Here is an 11,463-nt window from a genome sequence, read left to right as displayed (position 1 = left end):
AAAACTACAGTATATCCCTAGACAGGTAGACTTGCTTATTGGTATCTGTCTTTTCTAACATACTAGGGGATTAATATAGATTGTGCAGAACATATTTATTTACAAATTATTGCATTGCCCAAGTTTTTCCTGAATATTGCACTGATGTGGCCGTCTTTCCATTTTGCGAATTTGCAGTGCACATAAATATTTGCAATGGTTCTCAAATGAGATGGGTTTTTGCTTGAGCGAGGCCACTGTGCGAGGTTGTTGTGTGTGAAAATATTGTTGTCCATAATTTAAATGCGCAATTTGCAAAACTGTTTTTCGAATACTTTCTCCATCTTGAGTGTTGTGGCGTAACACAGACTTGCATATGTGCAGAAATATTCACAATTTGTGTTTATACCATATTTTAAAAAAATTATGTACATTTGCAGTGCGAATAAAAATGTGCAATTCTGTTAGTATTTTATATACACCATTCTTATCCAGCTTTATAAATATTACCACGCCCAGGGCAAATATGTTCACTGTGGGAACTATTCTAAACAGACTTTTTTAGCATCATAGAGAATGTGGGTTCTGCTAAGTGTGTTAAATTGATTATAAAGCTACTACATCATTATTTAGATTAGATATAAAATAAATATATAATAACTATATTAAAAAAATCACTGAAAACCTTCAGTTGTGTTCAGAATAATAGCAGTCCAACATCACTAACCTGATCAATCACAGTTTTTTAAATAAATTATATTTCTACATGGCAAATAATTTACTAGTATGGGGCAGATTTATCAAGGATCGAATTTCAAAGTACAAAAAACTTTGAAATTCGACCATCGAATTAAAAAACTTCGAATTTGAATATCGAATTCGAAGTTTTTTCAACAAATTTGGCAATACTGCGGTCAAATAAAAATCGTTCATTAAATCATTTGTATCGAACTATTCAAACGATTTGATCGATCGATTGAAGGATTTTTATTCGATGTGTAAAGACTTAGAAAAATGTTCTAGAAGGTCCCCATAGGCTAACATAGCACTTCGGCAGGTTTAATTTGGCAAGGTATTGAAGTCTAAGTTTTTTTAAAAGAGACAGTACTTCAATTATCGAATGGTTGAATATTCAAACAATTTTTACTTTGAATTCAAGTCAAAGTAAATTCAGAGTCAAAGTATCCTATTCGATGGTTGAAGTATCCAAAAAATTACTTTGAATTTCGAATTTGTTTACTTCGAAAATTCCCTCGAATTCACTTTAACCCTTAGTAAATCAGTTATGACATGCATTTTGCTGATTCTTTGTAATTGAATCATTGATTAAGGCTGATTCAAAATAATAGCAGTGTTTAAAATAATAATAGCTTGTTCCAAATAATAGCAGTGTGGAGTTTAGTTAGTGAGGCCATTCATTCTTTGAAAAAAGAGGTGTCAATTACAGCCTTTTTTAAAGAGGGAAGGCAGCAAATGTTGTGCATGCTGGTTATAGTGCATTTCTCTCTGAAAATGGGTTGTTCCTGACATTGTTAAGAAATGAAGAGAAAATCATAGACTGCTAAGCTAAAATTATCTCAAATGTTTTAAAATGGCAACCAGAACTTGAAAGATGTAAAAGAAAATGAAAAACTACCATTTGAATGGATAGAAGAATAGCCTAAATGGCAAAGCCAATGATTCCCTACAGGAAGACTAAATAAGGTGTAAAGTTACCTGTGAGTACTGTTACAATTAGAAGACACCTACGTGAAGCCAAACTATTGGCAAGAAGCCCTCACAAAGTCCCTTTGTTGAAAAAAAGTGCTGAAGAGGTTACACTTTGGCAAAGAACACATTGGCTGTCCTAAAGAGAAATGGTGTAATATCATGGATGAAAATGTAAATTGTATATTTTTAAGTCCTCAAAGATTGTTTGCGTTGGGATTTGTAAATAGCAAGAATGTAAATAGAGAAAAGTTAATGATTTGGCATTGCTACAAAGACAGAACCGTCATCTTAAAGTCTCTTAAACACATTTCTACAGTATAAATATCATGCTTCTGTGAATTATAAACTCACAACTTCAGATACACCTTGAATACACTATTTGGAGACTCAATAGCCAAACGAAGGCACCATGAAGATAGCAGCAGTTTTTCTTTTAGTGGCTCTAAGCAGTTGCTTTGGTAAGATATATCGTATTTTTATTTACTAAATGTTATAAATAGACTTTGAAAAGGGATTGCAAAGGTATGATACATTTTTAATGATTTCTTTTCAAATCTATCTACATTTTTAATGATTCTGTTTATGTAAATTTAAATTGTTCTAAGAACATTCAACCTGTGTTTTGAAGCTCATTTGAGATTTTACTTTTGTGCCAGTAAATATTCAATTGGCTTGTGAAGTCTCAACTAACAAACATGCAATAGTGTTTCACAGATACTTTTTTGTATATTCTTAGTTTATCTTTTACACTTCAACTTCATAATAATCTTATTGTATTCCTTCTTTTAAAAATATTCTTCCTATGATAAAGATTCTTCAACTGCTCTTGTAAATACTGACCTGGTGAGCTGCCTAAAAACACTACTGGTGGTAGGTAATTCATTTTTACTCTACTTAAGAAACTTGCAATATTCTCTTCTTCCAATTTAATCTGTTTTAGAAATCCTTTAGAAGTCATTTTCCTTTGTCAAAAGGTTTTTGAGGTTTTAACAGTAAAATTATTTTGTAAATCTCTGACAAAAAGGCAGTACTCTAACTACTGTGTGATAGCTTATTTAGATATGTTTTGCTTTTCCAATTGTTACAATAACATAAACTAGAAGACTAGATGATGTAATTCTAGCACATGCAATTTCATAATTTTGAATAATTGCCTTTCAAGATTTGAAAATGTTTCTTTGAAGTCAGATCAATATAATTTAGAAACGTTTATTTTTTTTTTCAGAAAAACACCCCGGACCTTATAAAAGAGCTCCAGAGATTGTTATGTCTTTACAAACAAGGAAAGGTATGCAATAATGTAAAAATAAAGATGTTCTTTTTCAATAAAGTGTACTTAAAGTTCACTTTGTGATTTTCATACCATGCAAAACAAAAATACAGACATAAATGAAAACACATACAATCTATCTGAATATTGTACAAATGCGCCATGATGAATACCTGGCAAAGAAAAACATCTATTACTGAATTGAAACCTTCCCAAATAGACATATTTTTAATCATATAGGGGGTTATTTATCAAGGTCCGAAGTTATCCCAATATTGGGTGCTACAAACTCCGATCTAAGCCGCTTGGGTTTTTAACGCTTATTTATTATTACATTTTCCCGAAAATTTGCTTTGAGGTAAAAACTCCGAGGTATGGCACGAGACCAAGCACACATCAATAAAATCATTGGGACTTCTCCCATTGACTTACATGCTACCTCAACAGGACTGAGATGCCAGGATTTCAGATTCAGAGTTTTCCAGCCTCGGGGTTTAATAAATTTCCGAAAAATTTGTGATTTTTAAAAAGCCCGATTTTATATATAAAATAAAATCACTAATTTTTCTTGATTTTTGCATTCGGGGCTTAGTAAATAAATCCCATAAAGTTACTTTTATAAAATGTTACTCCAAATGATGTGATTTACACAAATAAGTTATTCTCATGGATATTCAATAAAACAGATGTGCGTGTCTGTATGCTCCATTTATGGATTGTAGAGACCTGTGGCTCCCCCCACAAACACACATTTTGTGATCTATTGATTAGAATACTCTTCCAACCCCAATGTGACTCTAGTTAGTCATGGTGCAAACAAATACAGAAATGGGTCTGTGACATTTTTTTTGTATTCTTTTTGTAGGATGAAAACAATGAGGCCCTGTACAGACAATTTCTAAAAGAACTTGATACATTACTGGTAATTAAAGTTTTTATAAAATTCTGTCTTGTCTGTGTGATTCCTAATTTAGATTGCTAAAATTGTCTAGTAACCTTAATGCATTTACCAAATTTTTTGTCTTTTTGCAAATTTTCAGCAAAACTTTGTCCATCAACTAATTATAAGGGTTGTATGTAGCAAAAATGCCTATTTTAATAATAAATGTCCAAATCCACTTTTCTTTGCACTTTCAATTTGATATCAGTCCACTGTTTCTTGTAATAACCTTTTTTTTTATATATTTTTATAGCAAACTGCAGGCTGTTCTCTTGATCAAATTTTAGGAACAAAAGATGTTCTGGTAATGTATCTTTATGCTTTACTTGAAAAATATTCAAACATAGTAAATTAGGTTGAAAAAAAAAGATACACATCCATCAGGTTCAACTTTTTCAGTCAATATCTAACCTGCCTAACTGCTAGTTTATTCAGAGAAAGGCAAAACAGAAGTGGGCCTGGCCGGAGTGCACCCCAGCTGGCAGCTCACCCCCACTTCCCCAATTGCAGCTGAGTCTATTTTAAGGTTAGGCAGAAAAGGTAGCTGCCCAGCACCCCCCAATTGTTATACCCTAGGCAGCTGCCTCATCTGCCAACCCCTAGTTCCACACTTCTGAAACCTCTCCAATTTGTCTCAGAGGGGGAAAGATTCCTTGCTTATTCTGAGATTGCAATTGGACTAGTCCCTGGATCAACCTGTACTTTGAGTTATCTTTCATAACCTTGTATTCCTTTACTTGCCATCCAATTCCTTCTTAAAGCTATATTATGGATCAGCCAGTGTGATAGATTCAGAGAGGTTTTCACTTCTTCACCGCTCGCACCTTAAAAAAATCCTTCTGAATATTTAGATGGAATCTCCTTTCTTTTAATCAGAATGGGTGCCCATGTGTCAGCTAGAAGGACTTACTGATAAATAAAGCATTAGAGAGATTACTATAAACCCCTTATATATTTATACATAGTTATTATATCACCCCTTGAGCACATATTCTCCAACTCTGGTGACCAAACCTGTACACAACTTTCTAGTTGGGGCCTTGCCAGTGCTCTGTACAGTGGAAGAATATACCCCAAACTCCCATGAAACTGTTAACCAAATACTTGCAAATGCCATACTGTGTATCTATTAAGAGTCAGGGCAATTAGGAATATATCCACATGTAAAATGCCAGACAAGATTGTACAGCATTCTCCTCTACATCCTCACTGCTCCATACTGGGCAAGCAACATAAGGCAGGAGGAGAGACCTTGCTTATGCAGGGAAGGGATGTCACGCCAAAGTAATATATATATATAATATAACAATGTACTTTTATCTTGTGTTCACAAATATCTTGGCAGTTATTTACAATAATTAAGCTATGGTGAGAAGAGTCAGTGGGAGGGTAAGTGGGGAATAGGTAGTGGAATTACAAGCCCAATGAACACAATGAGGAGAGCATGGCAAGAAGGAGAGTGGTTTTTTCAGTCCTCTTCTTCCTCAAGGCTGTCGTGGATATTGTAGTCATCTCCCTCCTTAGAATATGATGGTTTCTAGAAAATCATAAAACTTTTAAAGTAATATGGCAGCTGCTACAGTAAAAGAGAGAAATAGTGAGAAGTTATATGGCTGTTTAATCACGCATGGTCAAGCATTTTACAAAATAAATATAGAGTTCATCAGAAGCATTCCATCTCTTTTCAATTGCATTAAGCATTAAATGACCTCTCAGTGTATTGCATGGGTTTCAGATTTTGTATGTAGAATCAGGAAGTGGATCCACATGAAAAGGCTCTGTACTTATTTTTGTACAAAGCAAAGGGAACCCTGATAAGAAAAAACATATTGTAAAAGGATTAACTCAGTAGAATTATGACTGTGTCAAAAGAGAGCCCTTTACAATATTTTGAAAACTAAACTTCAATAGCATTGTTGACATTATGTTGGAGGAGTAATTGAGCTTGTATAAATTGTCTGTAATTAGGGATCAGCAGTCGAAATGAAGCCCATAGACTCCAATGGGAGAAAAAAATGTTGCGTGTAGGATTGGGCGAATTTGACCCATTTTGTTTCGCCAAAGAAAAAAACATCACCGCCAGTGAAGTGTCACCGAAGGCCACTTTAATGGGCAAATAAAAAAATTTCGATGCACGGCAAAAAAAATTTTGCCGTGCATCTTTTTATTTTTGATGTGCATTGCCATACAAGTCTATGGCCATCATTTCTGTGGCAGAACAAGGTGAAAAAATGTAGCCGTCCCTAGTGCATGGAGAAGCAAAACAGGTCCAATTCACCCATCCCTATCTGTAATATGACATGAGGTGTTTTCTCTACTAGGAAACTACTACTGATAAAGTTGGCGATGTTGCTAGTGATGTTGCGCAGAAGCTCCTTGAAGCTGTGGTAAATATTTTTTCACTTTGCTTGCTTTAAAATCAGTACACACAACAAAGTATCAGCAGGAATACATAAAACTCCCCTTTGCATTTCATTTTCATTTAAATGTATATATAGTATAGCAAAAGAATATTCTGTTTTTATAATCTGACCATTGAGATATCAATGGGATTATTTAAAAACTTGGTTGTTGTTTGTTGAAATTTTTTGTGAAAAAACTTTAATTTGTAGAGAGAAAAAACAGCATTTTTAGAGATTTATTATACCCTAAAACTGCTAAAAGTCTGAACCTGAAAATACCTGTCGAATTCATGTAAAAGTCAATGGTGCAGTAGCTGTCCCTTTAACCATTTGAATATGTTTTTAACCTTCATGAATTTTGGGGTGTTTTATGCTGGTTTTTGTTGAAAACTTGACAATAGTAATTCTATAAAGCTGTACAATATCACTTGAAACTTTAATTGTTTATTTGCTTTGTTTGTAAACTTGAGAATTTTGAGTTTTTGTTAATCTGATATTTTCAACCTGAATTATTAGTAAATAAGACAAATCCATAGGTGGGAGTTAGGTCAAGATTGTTTCTGGTAACATATAAATACCCTAATTCTAATATATTAATTCTAATGGCTTGTTCATTTAATTATAAAAGATGTCTTTGTTCTTCCTTCTACTAATTATGATACAAAAATGCTAAGACTTATGTACACACATGTATACACGACTACCCACAGGCACAATCTCTTTGCTTTTTATGACCCGTTTAAGCGAATAGCTTTGTAGCTTATGAATTTGATTTGGACCAGATCTGCAAGGGATTTTCACAACATTATAATAAATAGGGATGCAGCAGCATTAGGACACGTTGGACTTATTTCTTGTCCAGTACTGAAAAGTTCAGCTACTCAAAATCTAAGCATGTAGAGTAAACTACTAGACATTCTGGTAAATATGGACAGAACTGGTTGCACTCTGCTAAAATGGTGCTTAGTCACATACAAATGATATTATTTTGACCAATATACAGTGTTAGAATGTATATTGATATTTCCTATGGAAATTAACTGCAAAAAAATATGAAAAGAAACACTTGTGTTAAACTAACTTTTTGTATGTTTATTAGGATTTTCTTCAAGTTCTTGGCACAGTTTTGAACACAGTATGTGACTTAACGGTAAGAACAATTTGAAACCTGACCAGGATATTGTTATTATCTTTTTTTATATAACACTAAAATATAACTCAGTTATTGTTATTATCATTTATTTGAATTTAACTATTATAATACCAGCCAATTTTAGCAGTTGTGTAAATAATACATAACAATGCAATTCATTTTATTACTTTTATTAGAAACAACCTCTGGGAAGTGTGTCAGATATATTGGTAAGTGCTCACTGTTTTTGTTCAATGTCCCCTTTATTGGTCTAAAGATGGATAGCATTTTCTTGTTTGTCATTGGTTTTTTGTTATATTTGTTTTTTGTCCAACATCACACAATGTATTACCATTTACCAAGTTGATTTTTTTTTAAATAAAGACAACAAAATATAACATGAAATAGGAAGGAAAAAAATTTCTAAAAAATTGAAAAAAAATGTATGCATACATTAGGACATTAGATATTTTTGTACCTTTTTGTAGCTTTTCCCAGCTACATTTTTAGAACCAGTGGAGGATGCTGTGTCCCAGTAAAGAAGAATGCACAGTAAAAGGCACATATATGTATATAGCAGAATCTGCTCTTACATAAAGGCACAACTACAGTGTTTTCAATCTATTTCCCTATAACAAGTAAGTCATGCAAATATTTGCATTGTAGCATGTTTATTGACCTAAATCTCTATTTACAAATGTTTCCATATTTTATTATGCATAGCAAATCTACCTAGAGATAATAATATTGTCCTGATAAATGTTGAGTGATCATGTTACGGTGCTAACTGGATCATGGAGATATTCTCCTGGCAATATCCTCTGAATTTAATTTAGAACCTTGAACACTATTCCTTACAAATGTATTTTTTAATATCTTTACAGGGAATAAGCCTTCCCAGTCTAACTGGGTCATTGGTAAGAATACATTATTCCTTGCTTGTTACATGACAAAGATAAGTTTATGCTACACTATAATAAGAGGGCATTGACAGTGCAGTGTCTATCCAGTTGTGAGTGAAGTGCTGTCAATTTTACAAGAAAAAATTGAATCCATGAGAGGAGATACAGTTAATATCAACATTCTTAATTGTCCAAACAAAAATATACTTTGCCTTCATGTACAAACCTGTTATTCCTAAGTGGCAACACACACACACATAAAGCATATGTTGTACATGCTGTAATGTTTCTGAAAACTCAACTTAACAGGGAACTTTTCAAGGAATCCTATATGTAACATTTATCCTTAAACCTTATCAAAAATAGAAAGATTTGCATTTTGATTAATAAAAATGAAAATTGGGAAATAATTTAAAATGTATATTATGTTCCAGATTTTAATATTTGTTTGTTTCTTACATACCACTCATTTTCCTAGTGCAAGATGTTTGATCATAATTGTTTTTGTTATTTTTTTAGGGCTTTTAACTCCCCAGAATTCTCAATGTAAGCAGACTTAAATAATGCACACAAAAGAGACCGTAATAAAGTGGATCATTTTAGTAGGTAAAAAACTAAATAATTTCCCTTTCTTTTCTTTTTATCTTCTTTTATTTACAGGGTTACAAGTGGTAAACATGGCTATTCTGCTAATGGGTCACCTGATTTCTTTTCATGTCTAGTGTAGCCAGCTACCTAATGCTGCATACTGCATAATGACTGCTTGTAAAATGTAATTGTCTTAAAATGACAAATAAACAGCATCTGCAAAAAAAGTCTGTTTTTTTTCAAGATACTGTGCTATGTATATTATTAGTTGTTATAAATATTGTACTATAAGAAAAATATTATTTATTTTTAATATTTATATATTTTCGTCATTCCCTGCAGCACTTTACAGAGTAAAAGGGTACAAATAAAATACAATACACAGACAAACATTTCATCAGAATAGATGCACAGTTACAATAAGATAATGTTAAGAGATGTATGGGGCCTGCTCCCAATATTTAAAAGGGAGAAGAAATTAGACTTACGTCTCATATAATTAGAGTACATTTCAGTAGAACCAAATTGAGAGATAAAGGATAGTTGTATTAGATAATATTAGATAAAATAATGTAATATTGAAAAGTCATCATAGTCCTCTTTAAGGAATGGAATGCTAAAGCATTCCATTCCTTTAAGAGGACTATGAAAATAAATTCTAAATCCTGCCCACAGTTGAATAGGTTTTGATTTGGCATGGGGTTCATAATTTGTGCACTTTGGGATCTCTTTGTTAATTCCATAGGGGCTTGTGGTAACAGATACAAAGCTTTTCATTGCTTTCTCCCCATATTTACATTTGCACTGGGGAGCATGGACATGCTCTGAGCAGCATGCCAGTTATGACACACTACACAATGCCCAAGGATCTTTACTACTGCAGTGTATTATTTTTAGAATAATTCCTACGCAAGCAAGGAATGTTGTCACAAAACAAAACCTTTATGGTTTGATAGAAGTGTTGGTGTTGTGGTAAGTAAGAAAAGATGTGCTTTTAAGGCATTCAAGTTAGCTGGGACAGCCAAAACACTTACCAGGTACAAGGATTCATGCAAAAAAAGCTATTAGACAAGCTAGAGATGGAAAAGGGTATTTCTGCAAGGAGTAAAAAGAATACAAAATTATTTTTTAAATATTTAAATATTAAAAATATGAAGCTGGAAGTGGTGGGACCCTTAATATCTGAGGGGAGTCAGCTGGTTGGTGAGATCAGAGAAAAAGCAGAGATTCTGAACTGTTATTTTACTTGTGTCTACATAAATGAGGAATCAACTATTAAATGTTTCCTTCTTAATAGTCCAAATTCATGTGATACAATAAATGATGCATGGTTCACGTAAGAGGTAATTCAAAAGAGACTAGAACATGTAAAGATAAACAAAGGTCCAGGACTGGATGGTATTCATCCCAAGGAACTAAATGAGCTAACCTTTGCGATTGCCAAACCTCTTTGATAAATTTCTCAGGAGTCACTGAGGTATGGTACACTGCCAAGAGACTGTAAAATTGCCAATGTGGTGCTGCTATTCAATAAGGGATCCTGTTCTCAGCTTCAAAGCTATGTTTCAGTTAGTCTGACATCATTCATAGGAAAGCTTTTTGAATGAGTTTTAAGGGATAATATCATGGACTTTTTTACAAATAATAATATTCTGAGTTTGTGCCAGCATATTGTATGCATAATAGATATTGCCATAATAATGTAATTCCTTTTAATGTGAATGATGTAGTAGTAATGTAATCTACTTAGACTTTGATAAAGCTTTTTTGATACAGTACCACACAGAAGGTTACTTGTTAAATTAAGAAATAAAAAAACAAACAAATGCAAAACGTATTGTTGAAGTAATACCTATATTGGCTAACAATAAAATACATTGCAAGCTTTCAGAGCACCAAGGCCCCTTTGTCAGGCAAAATACAAATGAAAGCTGGAAAAGCACAGCATATGTACAGTTAGTTCAGGGAAAGGTATTCCTGGGAAATAAATTAGGAAGTTACTGGCTAACACATTACCTTTTGTTATTAAACGAAGGAATGTTGATCTGAAACATTTGTACTTGAATAGAAAACTGGCTAAAAGATATTATATTATTAAGTGTGGTGGTAAATTAAACATTTTCTAATTGGACCAGTGTTGTTAGTGGAGTACCACAGTGCTCTGTACTTCGTACTTTGCTTTTCATCTTGTTTATTAATGACCTAGAGGTGGGCATTTACAGTTATGTTTCTAATTTGCTGATGATACTAAATTGTGCAGAACTATAGGTTCCACACAGGATGCTGCCACTTTGCAGGGTGATTTGACATTATTGGAAAAATGGGCAGCAAACTGGAAAATGAGGTTCAATGTTGATAGATGCAAGGTTATGCACTTTGGCTGAAATACTTTATATACTAATTTATAAAGTAAATTTATATACTAAATAGCAGTGTGGTGTGGGTTAATGATGACTAATGATCTAGGGATTTTTGTAGATAATAAGTTGTCTAATACCAGGCAATGTCATTATGTGGCTACTAAAGCTAATAAAGTACTG

At 33.0% G+C, this 11,463-nt stretch overlaps 1 protein-coding gene across 1 annotated transcript; it reads left to right on the top strand.

Annotated features, from left to right (window-relative positions):
- The first annotated feature begins 2,029 nt into the window (after positions 1 to 2,029).
- LOC121402208 lies at positions 2,030 to 9,150 on the top strand. The gene is made up of 11 exons (XM_041588700.1): positions 2,030 to 2,147; positions 2,501 to 2,559; positions 2,915 to 2,977; positions 3,825 to 3,881; positions 4,153 to 4,203; positions 6,221 to 6,286; positions 7,401 to 7,451; positions 7,631 to 7,663; positions 8,318 to 8,350; positions 8,855 to 8,881; positions 8,996 to 9,150. The coding sequence occupies exons 1-10, from the start codon at positions 2,099 to 2,101 to the stop codon at positions 8,861 to 8,863; spliced, it is 471 nt and encodes a 156-aa protein (XP_041444634.1). The 5' UTR covers positions 2,030 to 2,098; the 3' UTR covers positions 8,864 to 8,881; positions 8,996 to 9,150.
- Positions 9,151 to 11,463: the final 2,313 nt, after the last annotated feature.

Source organism: Xenopus laevis, chromosome 3S, assembly GCF_017654675.1.
Source record: "Xenopus laevis strain J_2021 chromosome 3S, Xenopus_laevis_v10.1, whole genome shotgun sequence".
NCBI lineage: Eukaryota > Metazoa > Chordata > Amphibia > Anura > Pipidae > Xenopus > Xenopus laevis.
Note: the sequence above shows the minus strand (reverse complement) of the source record. Positions and strands in the feature narration are given on the sequence as shown.

What these genes read in the sequence shown, in the direction of transcription:
- LOC121402208 (XM_041588700.1), top strand. Translation starts at nt 2,099, where the DNA reads ATGAAGATAGCAGCAGTTTTTCTTTTAGTGGCTCTAAGCAGTTGCTTT. An exon ending in GCCTAAAAACACTACTGGTG is followed by an intron (nt 2,560 to 2,914) that starts GTAGGTAATTCA and finishes TTTTTTTTTCAG; the next exon opens with AAAAACACCCCGGACCTTAT. An exon ending in GAAGTGTGTCAGATATATTG is followed by an intron (nt 7,664 to 8,317) that starts GTAAGTGCTCAC and finishes ATATCTTTACAG; the next exon opens with GGAATAAGCCTTCCCAGTCT.